The 18,196-nt window shown below is 37.0% G+C and overlaps 1 protein-coding gene across 2 annotated transcripts in view; it reads left to right on the forward strand.

Annotated features, from left to right (window-relative positions):
• The window catches only part of Edil3 (EGF like repeats and discoidin domains 3), a 413,243-nt gene extending 395,639 nt beyond the window's left edge, over positions 1-17,604 (forward strand). For both annotated transcript variants that reach the window (XM_004651638.2, XM_045133604.1), the window contains one exon: positions 14,731-17,604. In XM_004651638.2, the coding sequence (XP_004651695.1) occupies positions 14,731-14,880 (150 nt within the window). In that variant the 3' untranslated portion in view covers positions 14,881-17,604. The remainder of the gene's footprint in view (positions 1-14,730) is intronic.
• Positions 17,605-18,196: the final 592 nt, after the last annotated feature.

Raw genomic sequence — 18,196 nt, forward strand, 5'->3', positions numbered from 1 at the left:
GTTCACTTACCCTCCCTCGGCGAGGAAAAGTATAAAATGAAAATAAAATCTCAGCGCAGGGTCACTGTGTCTCTGGAGGACTCTCTCGAGCACTTTGGCCCCCAGGACACCAGGAGAACAAGTGAGAGCCAAGAGAGTAGCTTAGAGGAAATCATACAGGTAACCAGAAAGCATTGACAACAAAATACAGGTAAGGCCGGATGTGGTGGCGCAGGCCTTCAATCCCAGCACTTGGGAGGCAGAGAGAGGTGGATTGCCGTGAGTTCAAGGCCACCCTGAGATCACATATTGAATTCCAGGTCAGCCTGAGCTAGAGTGAGACCCTAACTCAGGAAAAAAATATAAATAAGTAAATAAATTATACACACACACACACACACACACGCACACACACACAAAGGTAAGGACAAAAATACCTAGGTAAATAACAAGATCCAGGGGGGCTAAGGGGAGAGAACAAATTACACACTGGTGTGTGACCACAAACCTCAGGTTCAGTGGCAAAAATGGGAAAGAGAGATAGCAGTTCCCCTTCCCCGCTTCCAGCAAGGCTGGGGAACGTGGAAGACATGAGTCAGTGCAGCCGCTCGCAAGAGTGCTTACACGAGAGGAGAGCTCTTTATAGTTGATTAGGATGGCCTGTCTGGTTGGTCACTGGACTAAAGTACTGACCCATAAGGTGCCAGTCCACCCAGGTATGCTAGATTGGTGAAGAAGTAGGGGGCTGAGGAATTGGTGAGAGCCACCTTGAGATGCCAAATTCTAGTTTTGCCAGGAGAGGAGAGGTGGCACTTCCTTCTCCTCATGCCTTGTTCCTGGCTGACTACCTGTTTCTCCTTCAGGTCAACACCAGCTCGGGCTACATGGCGGAGACCTGCCTCAGAGATCGATTTATGATTGATAGTCAGGTAGATGATAGATAGATAGATAGATAGATAGATAGATAGATAGATAGATAGATAGATAGATAGATGGTAAATGATAGAGGATAGATAGATAGATAGATAGATAGATAGATAGATAGATAGATAGATAGATAGATAGATAGATGATAAATTATAGATAGAGGATAGATAGATAGATAGATAGATAGATAGATAGATAGATAGATAGATAGATAGATAGATAGATAGATGATAAATGATAGATAGATAGATAGATAGATAGATAGACAAATGATAGATGATAAATAATAGATAGATAGATAGATGATAGATAAATGATATATAGATAGATGTTAGATAAAAGATAGATAGATGATAGATAATAAATGATAGATAGATAGATAAATAGATAGATGATAGATACATAGATAGATGATAGATAGATAGATAGATAGATAGATAGATAGATAGATAGATAGATAGATAGATGATAGATAGACAGACTGGCAGACAGACAGTTCAGCTCGTAATCTGGATAGGTTACAAACTACTTCCTCTCAGAGTTTTGAGGGCCAGAAGGTTGTGAAGGCACTAATGGGAAAGGTTGTGCTACAGATCTGCTTTCTGTTTTGTAATGACGCTTCCTCTTTATATTCTCACTGGGAAAGCAGAGCATACTTACTCTTTGGGGACTTTTTAAATTAAGGCCACTAATCCCATTCATGTCCTCATAGCCAAATACCCTCCCTAAAGCCCCATTTTCTAGAAACATTACTGAAGGAGCTAGCAGTTCAGCATATGAATGGGGGGTGTGAAAGACCCATAGCACTACATACATTAAGAGCCAAATTTAAGGAACTGTAGTAATACTTCATGGACTTTTTCTTTTCTTTTCTCCACTTTTTTTTTTTTTTTTTTTTTTTTTTTTGAGGTACGTAGCTTTTTAATTTATATTCTGGCTACAAATAGAAGACCAGTAAGTTTTACTGAGGTTTGTGAGAAAAAGGCTATAAGTAGTGGGAGAAAATCCAAATATAGAAGAATTAACTTACAGTGAAGATAGTCTGGGGTATAAATTTGCCTGATTGATTGCGAATGTTCAAACTAGCTGAATAGTTGTAACTCAGTAAAGAAGCTTATAGTCAAGCAGTGGACCGAGAACAAGACTGGAACCAAACATTCAGAATCGACTCTGAAGAAAAGGTCCAGGATTAGACACAGGCAAGGATGGAATCCAGATCCAAAGGCAAGTGGACAGCCGAATCAATTACAAGGCTGTTCCCATTACGGTGTTTAACAGAAGCTCCAAAAGTCATTTATCCAAAGCAGTGCATTCTTGACTCTGGGATAGAGAGAGGTTAAGGACAGGAAGGGACATGCATAGTAGGACCCAGGTCAAGGGTGGAGTTACTTGAGCAGGGGCCTTTATCATCACCGGAGGATGGAGCAGCAAACCAGTGGCTGGGAATGAAGACCAACAAGCTAGCCACGAGAAGCAGCCAGATGCCATCTTATCATAAAGAGATCAAGTTAATGAAGCATTCAATTTATTTGAAAACATTGTGCAAAGCCATTTTCATGAAATAATCGATTTCAGAGTTTCTAATAAAATTCTTTGTATTTTATTCCATTTTCTCTAATATTAAAGTCTAGCAATGTTAAACAGGTGGTTACTTTCAACCATTGAATTATTTATTTTTGTTGCTATTTATGTTTATATAAATACTTCATTATCAAAAGAAACAAACCAAAAATACCTCAGAAATCCACAACAAATAGACAAAAATAAAACAAATGGAAGGTGATTTTAAAAGCACACTGTTAGGTCACAGAAATAAACATAAGGCACACAGTGTAAAACATCAGCTGGGTGGGGTGGTTTAGGCAGTTGCCTCATGTCTAACCGCTTTCAGAAAAGAAAAAAAAATCAATGTTCAAGAGCAAAGACATGCTTGGTGCTCTTACTAATTTATGTCTCCAAAACTCAGAGGTTCTTTATTTTCAGAGCGTTCTCTATCATCTGGTCCACCATGATTTGGGAGGGAAATTTTGACATGAATTTCAGGTGAAGTGAGAGACTGTTTCAGGGAAATAATGTGCAAGAAAGCTTGAGAAGGCCACTCAGTTTTCTCCTCTGGCCTCTGCCTACTGGCTCACAGGGAAGTTTTATCTGCATATATCCACGCCCTCACACACACACACCACACAAACACACACACACACATATACACAAACAACAATAATTAATAAATAGGGGCTGGAGAGATGGCTTAATGGTTAAGCATTTTCCTATGAAGCCTAATGACCCCTGTTTGAGGCTCGACTCCCCAGGGCCCACATTAGCCAGATGCACAAGGGGTCACATACATATGGAGTTCATTTACAGTGGCTGGAGGCCCTGGTGTGTCCATTCTCTCTCTCTATCTGCCTCTTCCTCTCTCTGTCTGTTACTCTCAAATAAATAAATAAAAATTAAAAATGAGTTAAAATAAATAAATAATAATGTTAATGCTGTATCTCCATTAAAATAGTCATGGTTATCAAACTTTAATAAATTATCTTAATTTTATATACACTATTATTAATTAAAAGGTAATAATGAACCTATTATTAGAAACCTATTAGCAGGAAAGTTAAACTAGAAGAAAATCAGTACTGTATTACAACAATTAATAGGTCCTATCTGATGTAAACCCTAATAGCTATGTTTCATACAGAGAAAACGAGTAATTAACCAGTCTGATTTTGAAGTACCAACATTGTTTAGGTTATTGGAACCACACAATGATCATTGAATAGAATGCAGCAAACATAATAAAGCAATCACCAAAAGATAACTTTGGTCCATTTGTAATATTGTGAGGGTAAATAAGTGCTCAAGGACATCGTGTCTACATGGTGCACACGCCTGCTTTACTTGCCACCAACACACCATCAGCTGAAATGCGTTTAGCAATTAGAAGTCTTCAGCACTTTCCAAATGGCTGAATTAGTGCACTATTCTGTTCATAGTTCACAGTTGAATTATTTTTAGTTAAGTTCTAGAAAAGGGATATTTGTTCCTTTTCTATGTTCTTGGTAAAAGTCTAAATCATAAATCTTCCACACCCTATAAAATGACCCACTTGACAGTGATATTCTTGCATGCCTGTGAAGTCTAAGGATACAGGTTTGATTTCCCAAGACCCATGTAAGCCAGACGCACATGGTGGTGTACCAATCTGGAGTTCATTTGCAGTGTCTACAGGCCCTACCTTTCTCTGTCTCTCTCTCTCTCTCTCTCTCTCTCTGTCTGTCTCTCTCTCTCTCTCTCTCTGTCTCTCTCTCTCTCTCTCTCTCTGTCTCTCTCTCTCTAATACATAAATAAGTACAAAATATTTAAAAAGTGAGTTCCATAGCTGAATGCTAAAGTCACTACTGTGTTCACAGCTCTGCATTAAAGCACATCTGTCTGAAGTACAGTGAAATTCTTCAAACAGATTTGGAGTAAGGATGAGGTTCCTAAGTCAGATGAGAATTTCCAAAGACACCAATTTCTTCATTGCTCACATCACTTACATGTTTGTGTGAAGGTGTCGCAGCAGACTACAAATTGTTCCAATGGAATGAAAACTACCTGCTATTATCTAAGGGGAGATTCCAGAAGATAAGCTTTGAGCTGAGGTGGAGGAAGGCCAGGTTGCTCTGTACTTTAAAGAACAGAAAAAAAGGCATTTCCATATTTCTGGTATAAGAGTAAAAAACAGATAAGCTTTCTTTCTAACTAGTCTTAGTAATAGCTGTTGGAAATCTCTTTAAAAGAAGATGCTTTTCCAATGCCATTTTTTTCCTGCAGGAATACTTCTTATGACAGTAAAAGTGTGAGTGCCAGAAGGCAGGTAGTTTAAATATACACTGACGGTTTAGAATGAAATATTTTATGTTTCATAAATCTTTATAGGCAATCATTTTATGTGATATGTTTCCCAGAATATTCTTGTTATTTAAGGAGACTTCAATATTAAAAAGAAATGTTAAATATGGTGAGGTGTCCTACCAATTGACTTTTAAATTGAGTGTTCTAAATGCAGGAATTTTGGAGGAGGGAAGACTGCAGTCAAAAGCTTGTTTTGCTTTGAGTTTTCTCTGGCTCTTCCCAGGTTTGCCCAGGGTCACACACATAATCATATGAATTTCTTACTTACGGTGTTTGGGCTGTTAAAATGTGCTATTGAAATGAGTTCACTGGCACATCTCTATCATCACGCCATTCTGGAGGTAGAAACAGGAGGATCGTGCATTTGATACCAGGCTGGGATACATAATGGTGACCTGCACAAGAGGAGGGAACAAGAGAGAGAGAGAGAGAGACAATGAAAGGACAAGGAGAAAATAAATGCTTTTGTTTTCCAGCTACTCAAAGACTATGCTATACAAGGTTGTGCAAGAAAACTATTCTCAAAAGAGATGGAGATAGCCCCTGTCCTTTGCCCTTTTTTGCCTCCCATTTGGCTGCTCCATAGTTTAGGGATTCCTGAGGAGTGGGGAACTCCAAGTGTCCCCTGTGCCGCCTTGCCAGAAATGACAGCCGTGGATGTCACTAGGGTAGTTCTTCTTCTATGAGAGGTCAGAAATTAGAAGTTCTCAAAAATACATACAAAGGTATGTTATTTCCTGTTTTTCTGACCAGTCTTAAACTTCAAAGAATCTTTGAAAGGATAACTTGTAAAAGTAGTCACATAATTCTCTTTTCAATCTAGAAGAGATAGTCGATCAACTCACAATTATGTCAATTACACGAAAACTATGGAGAATATGTGGCAATTTGAAAAACAATGAAAAAATGGTACATAGGAATTTTTGACCAGTTATTACTAAAGTCCTTCATTGTTTCATATTTACTGGAGTCTTTATGTGTGGGTGGTGTGTGTACGCTGCATCATATGTGCATGGGTTACATATGTAGTGCAAATACAGACCAGAGATCAACATGGAGTGCCTATAACGTATAGATAGAGTTGCTCACTGAACCTGAAGTTCACTGATGTGGCTAGCAGAACCAGCCAGTAAGTCCTAAGGAGACTCTTGTGTCTGCCCCCCCCAGACAGACAACACACCATCTATGTTCTAAGTTGGTGCTAGGGGTCTAAACTCAGTGCATTATGCTATCATGATAAGCACTTTACCACTAGGCAATCTCCCCAGTCCTGGTTTGCAAAATGAATGATATTACAGAAAAAGCAATAGAGTGAAAGTAATGGACAGGAACATCAAATCTGTAGCTTCTCCAAAAAGAAAAAGAAGAAGAAGAAGAAAAGAAAAAAAACAAAAAACAAAAACAAAAACAAAAAAAAAAACCTCTCACATTGAATTGAGAAATTCACATGCACTAGGAGCACACGTCCCAGATCACTCAGGTGCAAGACTCAGCTGACTAAGCGTACGTTTTTACTTCAGTACAATAACGAGCCAATTTTAGGGCCTTGCAGACACTGCTGGAGAGGAAGTATGGAGAGAAAGTAATGTTTCTAGAGAATACGCACATGTTTCTTACTGGGACTGCCACATCTCATGCACAGGCAGAAAACTGTAGAACTTGCCCACAAATTTTTCTTTTCACTTTTTCAAGCAACATTTTTTGTCTGCAATTGAACCTTTTGGAATTAAATCTCTGAATAGGGAGCTTAAATGCCTCATATAATTTTATTGAGAAATCTTAAGAGAAAAAAATATATATATCTGAAACCTCAGGATCTGGGTTTTGAAAGGGGCTTGTGTTAGTTAGGGTGCTCTAGAGGAACAGAAATGATGGGATGAATTGCATTTAAAGGGAATGTTCTGTATTATCTTCATGTAGTCCAACCTGACAAGGTCCTTTGCAGGCCTGAGAGTCAAGGAACCTGGTGGCTGCTTGGTCCATGACGCTGGAGGCCTCAGTCCCAGTGCAGCATTGAAGGCCTGGAGGTGGCCTTGAGAGCCGCTGCTCCGCAGTCCACGCTGGTCTTCAGTCTGCGCAATAATTCAGCAAGCGGCACAGGCAGCTAGGAGGGAGGAAGGGATGGCTTTCTCCCAGAGATTTCTTACATAACACCCCCTTTTGAGAGAGGCCACCCATTCTGGGGAAAGGATCTCCTTCTTCAGTTAATACTTCCTGGAAGCAACTTCAGAGACCCATTCAAAAGGAATGTTTGTGGATTCCTAAATAGATCAAGTTGACGGCAAGACTTAACCATGATAAGTCCACACCTGGCTAACTTGACACCAAATCATATCTTCTTACATCATACTTAATTTCCAAATGAAGACAGTAACAAGGTGTTGATTCTGCCAAACATGATATAACTATCCCATGCCCAATCAGAAATGTACTATCTTCCCCCCAACACAAAGCAAAGTCCATGGAGGAATGCTTAGTCTAATAGATTAAATATAAATTCAACAGTGAACTAGTGATATAATCTTTTCAACATCAATTACCTAACAGAGATTAAAAAAAAAAAAGAAGAACAAAAGCATCTTAATATTGGTGTAGATATATACAAACATTCTTAACAACGTAGGGCAGAAATATTTATGGCAGTTAGAGCCCTCATTTCTGTAAATGGGCACATTGCCTTAGCTGGTATTTGTAACCATTTCTTGTACTACTCAATATGTGTTTCCTCAACCTTCAGCAAGTGCCGCAGGAGGTCTTAGCTCTGTATCTGGAGGGATGACCCATACCTTCATTCCTGAAGAATCAGGGTCACTTATCACACTGCATTTATTGGATCAGGTGTCCATTGCCTTTGGTAACAGGGCATGATAACACCAAGAGACTCCCTAAAGGACCTCCTGCACTCCAGGCATACTCCTCCTGCCTCCGTTGTGGAGCAGCAGTCTGATTCCCCCTGGCATACTCCTCCTGCCTCCGTTGTGGAGCAGCAGTCTGATTCCCCTGGCAGTCCTACTACCACTCTAACTCTCAGCCTGCTCACTCAAGGGCGTCAGGAGCCCAAAGTGGCCAGGGCGAAGTCTTAACTTCCAGTTCAATGGAATGTTCTTTGTGCCTCCTGGTAAAGCACTGCCTGCCCTGGCACCAAGATCTCTAGGCCAGCAGAGTGTGAGATTGCGGGAGCAGGAAGCAAAGTTCTCTCAGCAATGATGTGACATGGAAGTATTTCCTGCCACAAAGCTCAACTCAGTGTTGGTGTTCAGCTGTTGTTGAAGTGCGATCTTGTCGAGGGAGCATGTGCGTGACTGAGCTCAGTCTAGAGCCCTTCCCTTGGTCAGAGGGAGGCAGGGCTCTTACTCTGTAGCACAGACTAAGCAGCACAAAGATACATGGTGAGATCAGACTTTCCATGGGCCCAGATGTCGCCTCACAGGAGTTGAAGGCGAAGGGTAGACTTATGATCTTGTACTTCACACTCCTGTTGCACGAAGCTGATCCCTGCAACAGCATGTGTGTGTCCTCTGTTCACATCAATTTTCCTACACCCTAAACTGCAGAAGAAACATCCACTAAAAGAAAGCCGATGAGCCATTTGTTTCATGATAACACCAACGGAGCAGACTGCCAAATATGTATTTCCAGACATGTTAATTTCAAAGAGAAAAAGATGCGGTATTTGAAGAGAGAAAAGTGAGCAGATGAGTGAATATGTTAAGAGTTGATGTAATACAGAAATAATATATATAATCCACATGATCTACTGTATGCATGGTACTTCCACACACTGAGACACGTAACCTGACCAATGCCTATGACTTCAAAGAAAGACTCATCTGTACATTTCATCAACACCCCTTTCACTCATGCATAGAGGTGTTCACTGCTGGTGGATTGTTTCGGTTACAAATTGCCTTATCCATGTGCGCTATGGAAAGATTATTTCTACCCAAGATGTTGTGGGACAGAAGATGCTACCTTCACTCTCTGACCCTCTCTTTCAGTGAGGGGCCTGCTTCAGAGCTGTTGGTATTTCCTATAGTGTAGCCTGAACCTGGATCCTTCATATTACTCTTCCGTACACTGGTGGACTGCCTTTCTTATGATGTGCTTCTTGATACACCATAGTTTTCAAAATGAATGTCCCAGTATATTGTAATTTACCTGGAAAGTAGTTTCTAATTTCCTTTCCATATTTGAAAGCATGTGCTTGTGGTTACACTAATTTTGTTAGAGTTTCATTGGTTTAGTGGAATTGATTGCAGAGGAAGCCGTCAAAGCCCATGCAGCAGCAATTTAATCATGAAAAGATTTTTTGATGCTGGTAATTCTCTTCTTTTAAAATTGAATTTCATGAATAATAGTTGCAGTCTTTTGGATAAAATAATAAAACTTTGTTTACAAACTTTCCATAATCACTAAGAGATGTTTCTTATATGTAATCTTTAATTTTAACAAAATACGAATCTGCACAATTAACATTTATCTTTAAGATTTTTTTTTGAATACTCCAGTGGAAAGTTACATAGATGATAAGAGCAGAATAATATTCACAATGTGTCCAAATAATTAGAAACAATGAAATCTAACATCTAGACGATATTCAAAGACAACATGGTATGTATACATTCATTTGTGAATACTAATACTGTGAACATTGCCATAAGAACTTAAATCTCTTCCAGGCAAAGATTTAATTTAAGTTATAACTAACTATAAACATTTGACAATACAAAAATTCAAGTAATATTGATACTGAGCAGGTAAAATGAGTTTAATGATATTGCATAAACTAATAGTCACTTGACCTTTAGATCACCCATAGAAAAATCAGATTTTGGACTCATTACATATAAATGGTTACTTTATGAGGTAGATACTTAAATCCTAATGGCCACTAAATTTATGCTTTTTTTAAGTAAGTAAAAATTTTACTAGAAATTACTATTTTTTATAGTCATGAATTCAATAAAATTAGTTTAAATATAAGTATGCAATTAGATTAATGTTCATCTAAAAGTAAGAAAAAAATGTAAACATGGAGTTTTAAAAAAAGGTTTTGAAAAAGTTCAGATTTTATTTGACCATAAATCAATCAACTCTAATGTAAAATTTCATATAATAATTTTAAACCTTAATGGCATTGAACAACATAGTATATATCCCAAATAAAGTGAAATCTGTATTTTTATACGTTTATACTATGAACTATATTCTATATACAGATTAATGCCATAGTTTATAGTCAATAGTCATTCTTAAAACATAGATTAAATCAGATGTACTTAATATGAAACATGAAAATTGAGTAATGTAAGAATTTCTCAATCATGAACACTCAGCTTGAAGCATTAAATTTGTTTTTTAAAAAATTGTTGTATTGTTGAATAAGAGAAAAATAGGCTAGATTTCTATACTCACGGGGAATAAAACACTATAATCAATCAGCTGAGACATATTTCAAAGAAAATTATAGGCTTTCAAATTCTCTAAATGTACACATTCCCTGTTAGATTGAGACATGACAGAGGCGGGCTTCAAATTACATGTTGGAATTAGAGAAGATAGTTGAGGCTAGCAGAGCTCCAGGTCTCTTCCAAGACTCAGAATTTCCATGATATAGGGGCAGTTAGGAAAAAGTCAATTTCTCAGGGAAGAGAGACCAAAAAGTCTATTGCTGCCTAACTTCTCTACCTCAAGTGTTCTGGATGAAAGGGTACATAATTGAAATTAAGTATAGTAAATGTATAAGTCTCTTTTTTTTCAGCCCCTTTTCTCCACCCCCACAGCAGAATCACACACACACACACACACACACACACACACACACGCCTTAGATCAATTAACCACTTGCATCAGCTCAGAGAGCAGTTACTACATAAAGCCAAGGGGCTTATTCTGCTCATGCCCTTTGCAAGGCAAGCATTGCAGAAAGCTTGACACAACTTCCTTCTTGCCCATTCCCTTCATATGATCTCAATACCTGAAATCTCACATGTGCTTCTGACTGCCCACATCAACAAAGAAATGATGCAGTCTCGAAAGCACCAACAAAGAGGCCAAAGGGATGAAGTGATGACCACTCGGGACCTCATTAACGTCCCGACACCCACCCTGTAGAGTGCGGGCAGGTGGTCTAGCTATTAGAACTCCTCAGTATGTGGAGGGTGCGAACATGAGTTCCAATAGACTAAAATGATTTAAATCCATTGTGCGCTTGTTTTTATTTGTTTTTGGTGAGAGCTACCAGTAGAGCAGGCTGGCCTTGAACTTTCTATGTAGCAAAAGGGTGGCCTTGGAATCTGGTCCTCCTGCATCCACCAAGTCTAAGTAAATACCAGTCCATAGAGAGAGAGAGAGCAATGTCAAGTCTCATATTAAGAACATGTAAAACTATATGTATATATATGGCAGTGAAATGCTGCTTCTAACAATAGTTTGTTTATATATGTACATATATATATATAAGTGTATATATATATATACATATATATATAAATGCATATATATAAATGTGTGTGTGTGTGTGTATATATATATATATATATATATATATATATATATATATACATATATATTTGCAAGAAGAGGGAAATACAAGACAGAATGAGAGAATGGGCACAGCAGGGCCTCCAGCCACTACAAATGAACTCCAGACACATCAATACTTTACTTTATGCATCTGGCTTTACACACTGGTATAATTTATATAATATTCAGTCTGTGTGGGATTTGAATCCCATCAGAGCTTGATTTGAATTTTAATTAACATCGCAGGAGAGTTAGTGAGAGAAAACAAAATCCAAAATTATATCCACGTTAGGAGAATTGTATTTATCTTTTTCTTATGATCTCCTAGGCTGCAATTTTGAAAGCAGTTCTACAGGGCCTGCGCCCCTTTGACTTAAGGCCCCATTTGGTAGGAAGGCCTGTCAGGCATCACCCTGTTTGAAAACATCAGCAAAGGTCATCAGCCAATCAGCCGGCTCCTCAACTGAATCCTGTGCTTGTTTCTTTTAGATACTTGAAAGTCACACTGTTTTCTCTTCACAGTTTGGTTGCTTCTTTTGGAAATCAAATGTTTTCCACCAGCCTTTTTATCCCCTGATTTCAGTAGAGCCCTAAGTGGATATTTGAAACATATCTTTCTAGAAGTCTTACAAAATCCATTGAGTTAACCAAAAATACTTTGTCTGCCTTGCGTTGCCAGGTAAAATAGTACACGAGCGTTCTTACGCAGGGTGCCCCTCTGCTGGCTACAAGGAAACCAGACAAGTACGACCCGTTTCCTCAGCAAGCACAAGATGTCCACTGAAAGCCAGCAAGTGTGTTCTGCGCTGTCATGACAGAGAGCCCTCCAAAAATAAAACTATATTTTTAGTACTTTTTGGACTGTGGTTTAGGTGATTTTCTAATATAAATTGTGGTATTTTTCTTAGACATGTAGTTTTATAAATTACCTACTTCATGAAAGCTCCCTTATATTTTAAATAAGCATCAAAATATCCAGTGTTTACATCAGAAATTCCATTGACTTCATAAACACTTTCTCCATTTGTAGTCTAGATTACAAAGAAACAAGTGTAACTATTCATTTAATTCCATATGGCTTCATATTCTTTACTGAAATTTGTTCTGAGGCACAGAGACCTCAAAGAATTTTTTTTCCCTGAATTTCCTTCCAAAGAAGTGGCATAACATTTTTTTGAACTGTTATAGATCTTGCAAGGAGAGTTAAGAAATTAAAACTCAATTATTGTAAAGGTAGACATTAAGCTCTCCAAAAGGCCGACAAAACTGGGGTTAAAATCTATACACTGCAAACCTTCAGCCTCAGTAAATCATTTGAACAGAGCCATGTGGGAGGGAGGGTACTGAGAAACCAAAGCATGGGCTTGGTGTACCGTCATTCAAAGGAACAGTCTCAAGGCTTCTTTCCATGTCGTAAGCCCTGAGCACAGGAGCTTTTGCTAACAGATACAATTAACAACTTTGAATCCAGGGGAATCCATTCTTACACTACTTCCTTTTTTCTTTCGATTTTTCCTTATTTTTCATGTGTCTCAATGATCTTATGGTCATGTTTTGATCTTAATCCAGAAAGAAAATTAATTTTTAATTATGAAATGGCTAAAATTATTTGAAAGCAAAACATAAAGCTATGTTTCACAAATTCAGTTGTGATAAATAAAAAGCGTTCCTATAAATTATTTGTAATCCAGTTAATTTATAAAATAAAAATAGTAAAACCTTTAAGTAGAGACAAAATTTTATAGATACATCAACTTTCATTTTACTTTCTTTAGATTTATTAGGTTGTACAAATGTTTGACTGGGCTTTAAAGAGATGATGCAGGGGTTCAAAAAAAAAAACAAAAAAAGAAAAGAAAGTACAGAATCAGGTTAACCCGGACACTTAGCTTCTCTTTACATATACAGAGATTGCCACAAATGACAACCCATAGAATCTTGTTTCCAACTGCATATTTTGGGTTTGTATCATTAAATAATAAAAGTACCAATATGAGGATTTTTTTTTAATTTTTATTTTTTATTTGAGAGCAACAGACAGAGAGAGAAAGACAGATAGAGGGAGAGAGAGAATGGGCGCGCCAGGGCTTCCAGCTCTGCAGACGAACTCCAGACCCGTGCGCCCCCTTGTGCATCTGGCTAACGTGGGACCTGGGGAACTGAGCCTTGAACGGGGGTCCTTAGGCTTCACAGGCAAGCGCTTAACCGCTAAGCCATCTCTCCAGCCCCAATATGAGGATTTTTTAACTAGTGATTTGGAGTTTCTGAATAAAACAGCCTAACTTGGTAATTTTATTATTCACGTAAGTAAGGCATAACTAGACATGTAAACTAGTGCTGGAAAATGCATTTCATCACAAACATAGGATACAGGAATTTGAGTATACAATAAAGTTAAGGTTTAATTATAGGCTCCATGATTTTTGTTGAATCTAAACCAATACATCTAATCTATTTAACCCAAGTACTTGGTAATTTACTGTTGATCCTATCAAGATCTGAATATTTTCATTTATTATCTGAAGCAGGTGCTTATGAAAAATTATTCTCAAGAATTTTGGGGCAAAGATAAAAATAGATTTTTTTTAGTAAAAGAAGAGTAAATGATGTGGTTATGTGATATAATGTGTCAATACTGTGTCAATAATTGTAACATTACTGGTAGAGGACTTTCTGGTAGAAGAAAGCCAGAACAACATCTAATATAAAGGCAGAAATAACTGGGCGTGGTGGCACATACCTTTAATCTCAGCACTCTGGAGGCAGAGGTAGGAGGCCAGGCCACCCTGATATTACATAGTGAATTCCAGGTCAGCCTGGGCTAGAGCAAGACCCTCCCTTGAAAAACCAAAAGAAAAAATTAAACGAAACAAAAGCAGAAATGATGAATCTGTCTTTCTGATTAAGTTCATTCTCAGTGTAAAAAGTGATCAAAGGGCACTTATGAAGGCTAAACTTCCCAGCCTCCTTTGTAGCCAATGGTCGCACAATTAGTTAAGATCAAATATATACAGATGGATGTGTTCTACTTCCAAACCTTCTGCAACAAGCCTTCTGGGCTGTCTACCAGCTCTTCCCTATATCATGAAGACCCGTTTTCGAGATTATAGTTGCACACAGCTTGGGGCTCTGAGCCACTCCTTGGAAGAGTACAAACTGGGAAAACGGCCTGCCAAATGTCAGCCCATGGCACAAGCAGGAAATAAACATCTGCTGCATTAGAACCGTGAGAGACAGGCAGATACCGACGACAGCTCTCTCTCTCGACATGTGTGCGCGTGTGTGTGTCTCTAACTAACCCGTGCTTGAGTTACTTAACTCCAAATGGAACACTGAAAATAATCATTTTAAAATTCAGAGGAAAAGAAAAACAATGTAAGTTATATTCTATCTTCCTTTTATCAGGTTTTCCAGGGTAATTTTGACAACGACACCCACAGGAAAAATGTCATCGACCCTCCAATCTATGCACGGCATGTACGAATCCTGCCTTGGTCCTGGTACGGGAGGATCACCCTGAGGTCAGAGCTGCTGGGCTGCACAGAGGAGGAATGAAGCGACCCGCATCCCACAGTGCTCTGCGTAACTTCCTTCCAAGTATCTCCACGGAATGAACAGTGCAAATCTGATGGAAAATGAATGTTTCTTTTTTTGTTTGTTTGTTTCAGGAAGATGTACTCAAATTATGGTAGGCCACTGTCTTTTCAGAGTGTCTAAGCCTGCCCTTTCTGACAATTTCATTTTATGTTTACTGTTCAACTTTCTTAACATCACACTAATTGTGACTTATTTGCTTGTTTTCTAAATTATATTCATTGATCGAAATGTATTAGGCAAAGCAACTAGCTTTTCTCTAGCAAAGTAAAGAGACTAATAGTTATGAATATAAGAGCTGATAGAGCTTTTACAGTCACTATCCAACTAATCCTTAAGAAAGAAATGTTACAATGTTAGCAATAAGGTTTTTGTTTTTTTTTTTTTTTTTTGGTAATGAATCTGTATTATCTTGTTTCCCTGTGCCTAACATGGTCAATATTTATAACAGATATTTTAGAAAGACTCTATAATATTGTAGTACCAATTATTATAACCATCATCATTTTCTTTTCACTATTTTTAGTCAGAAAGTAGGTAACAACATTTAGTTATTTCTGATTCAAGTCCATTATTTATATTATTCCCACAATAAATCAGGATTCTTTTCAAAGGACTATTCTCCTACTATTTATCTCAAAGAGGTTGTGTTTATTTATGTACATGAAACATACATTTATACATATTAAAACTGATTGAATATCAGAATATTGATCTATACTTGATATCAGATAATTGAATTGAATTTTTTATTTTTGAAAGAAAATATAATCATGTAATTTCCAAGTAATTCATTTATGAATGCCATATAGCCATTTTGCTAAAAAGAACAACAAAATTGCCATGCCCCTTAAATTTATATCTTTACTTTCTTTGAAATAATAGATTTTTGTGTATTTAAAAATATTAGCTAGCATATATGAACACATTGATGCACAGCTTGGCCAAGCATACTCATTTCTTCTTTCAGCTCCCTGTTCCCTGTGAAATGAAAATTACATTGATATTTGAAACTGGTGTTGGTTTCCCAGGAAAGCATATTACATAATTATTTGTGAGAAGCAAAGCATTTACTAATGAAAAAGTTATAAACCATTTTCAAAATGAAAATTGATTTCTATTTATTTTGCTTCAAAGGCCCTAGAAAAATAACGCTCATCATAACAGTTTATTATTGATAATGGAGGCTTCATTGGCATGTGGCTCGAGTTAAAGTGCACACTGCCTCCATAAATGTCTCCAATATCTAATTTATAAGCTTTACAAGTATTTATTTTAAAAGGCTTAGGCACAGAATTATGGAAGTTTTAAATCAAAGGTCCTAGAAAAGAAAGGATGGCATGGGTACGAAATGTTAAGGCCCTGCACAACACAGCTGTTTTTAGTTTTTATTTTCTGTCTTCACTGTTTGTGCAGCATTAAAAGACCCACTACACTGTTATTACACTGTCTGTCCATCCATGTGTCAGCAGATTTTTAATTGTGTATATATGGAGTGCTCTTCAAATAGTAGGGGATGTAAAGGGAAAATCAATAGCATTGGCATTTTTAATAACAGCACATTTATTGTTATAGCGTGATGGTCTGGCCATAGAGTTTTTCCTGACCCACATTCTTTCTACTTCATATACTTATTACAAACCCCTTGTATTTCAGAATCTAAAATGGTGACCAGTTTTCAACATTTTTTCACAAGAAAACAAGGATGCCCGCAATATCATCTGGCTAGGTAACCTTTAAAAACATGAATGTTAGCCACTTCAAGTGGCTAAATTTAAAAAATAATATTATTAAAAGTACACACACATACTGCCCAGTCCATGGTCCGTATTTATTTCAGGAATAACTGTTCTATTCAAATCTAGATTTTTTATTTTCAGATTCTTCATTCTTAACACAGAGATAACAAATACTGCCTAATGTTAATTTTTTTTCAAATTATTCATGGATTCATGTGATATCTTGAGGTTTAGAAGTATGTTTTACAAGGGATTAGTTAAAAATGACATTTGTTAACTTTTGGCAAGTCACTGAATGGATTTTCTTTGTGTGTGCTTTTTCTGTCTGCTTAATGTGCTCTTGATGCACAGTGGGATATCTATTTGTCAGCCAAAGGATTTGAGGCACAGGAAAAGCTGATAGTTATTGCAAAGTAGCTTCCCTGTTACTTGTTTCAATGACTTCAAAGAAAAACAAATATATTTTATTTTACTTCTCACTACAAGTAACATCTCCTGAACAAAAGACACAGAATTACCTAGTTTATAACATATTAAGTAATTATGCTAATTTTGTAAATTATGATAATAATTTTTAATATCTCCATTTTATGAATCTTCTATTAAATGCATCTGTCATAGTCACTAACCCCTACCTTAAAATAGACTTTCTTTTTGTGACTGACTTCATAAAGATTAATGTGAATTTTGAAGTCATGGGGTACTAATGATGGTATCTTTACTAGTCAACAAATTATGAAATATAGCTTTGAATGCAGGCATCTGAAATGTCAGTAAGTACCGACATATCTAAGACACATGTAACTTGCAAACTTTCAAACTGTGTAATATTCCAATGTTGTTTATTTTTTCCTTTGTATATATAGTTAAATCATGTAGGATGTTGTAAACTCAGTATGACCTTGTCTAGTCTTCAAACTTCAAATAAACTTTTGAAAATCTGTGATACTTTTGAAGCAGTTGTAATTAAACACATTTGTAAATACACAAAAAAAAAAAACCTTTGAATGCCCACTACTCATGAGCACATGCTTGGTTTTACATTTATGTTTCCAGAAAAATTAAATAGATTTAAAAAATAGATATTAAGATAACCTTCTAATACAATTAATATTAGCAAACTGGTCATTTCAAAAGCATTAAAATGCATATAAACCTCATGTTCATCTATTTGTAGAAATTTTGCAAAATATTAATAGTCTAGCCATTTTTCTCTCATGATTATTTAAAGTGATGTGTTTCATTGTTAATCAGGTAATTTCTTTTTCTACTTTTTTAAGTTCCCTGTTGTTCAGGAGTGCAGCATTGTGAGCAAGCCAGTGCTAAGCAACCACAGCACACTAATAACTCGCTTTGCATCTAGCTTCAACTATTCTGAATGAAAAGCATAACATCTTGTTTAATAGGTCACTAACAGACAGACTACTCAGAATGCAAACCACTCACCTTTTAAAACATTTTCTTAAAAAAAAAAATTTAAAAGGGCTGGAGAGATGGCTTAGCGGTTAAGCGCTTGCCTGTGAAGCCTAAGGACCCCA

The sequence above is a fragment of the Jaculus jaculus genome, chromosome 14, assembly GCF_020740685.1.
Source record: "Jaculus jaculus isolate mJacJac1 chromosome 14, mJacJac1.mat.Y.cur, whole genome shotgun sequence".
Classification (NCBI taxonomy): domain Eukaryota; kingdom Metazoa; phylum Chordata; class Mammalia; order Rodentia; family Dipodidae; genus Jaculus; species Jaculus jaculus.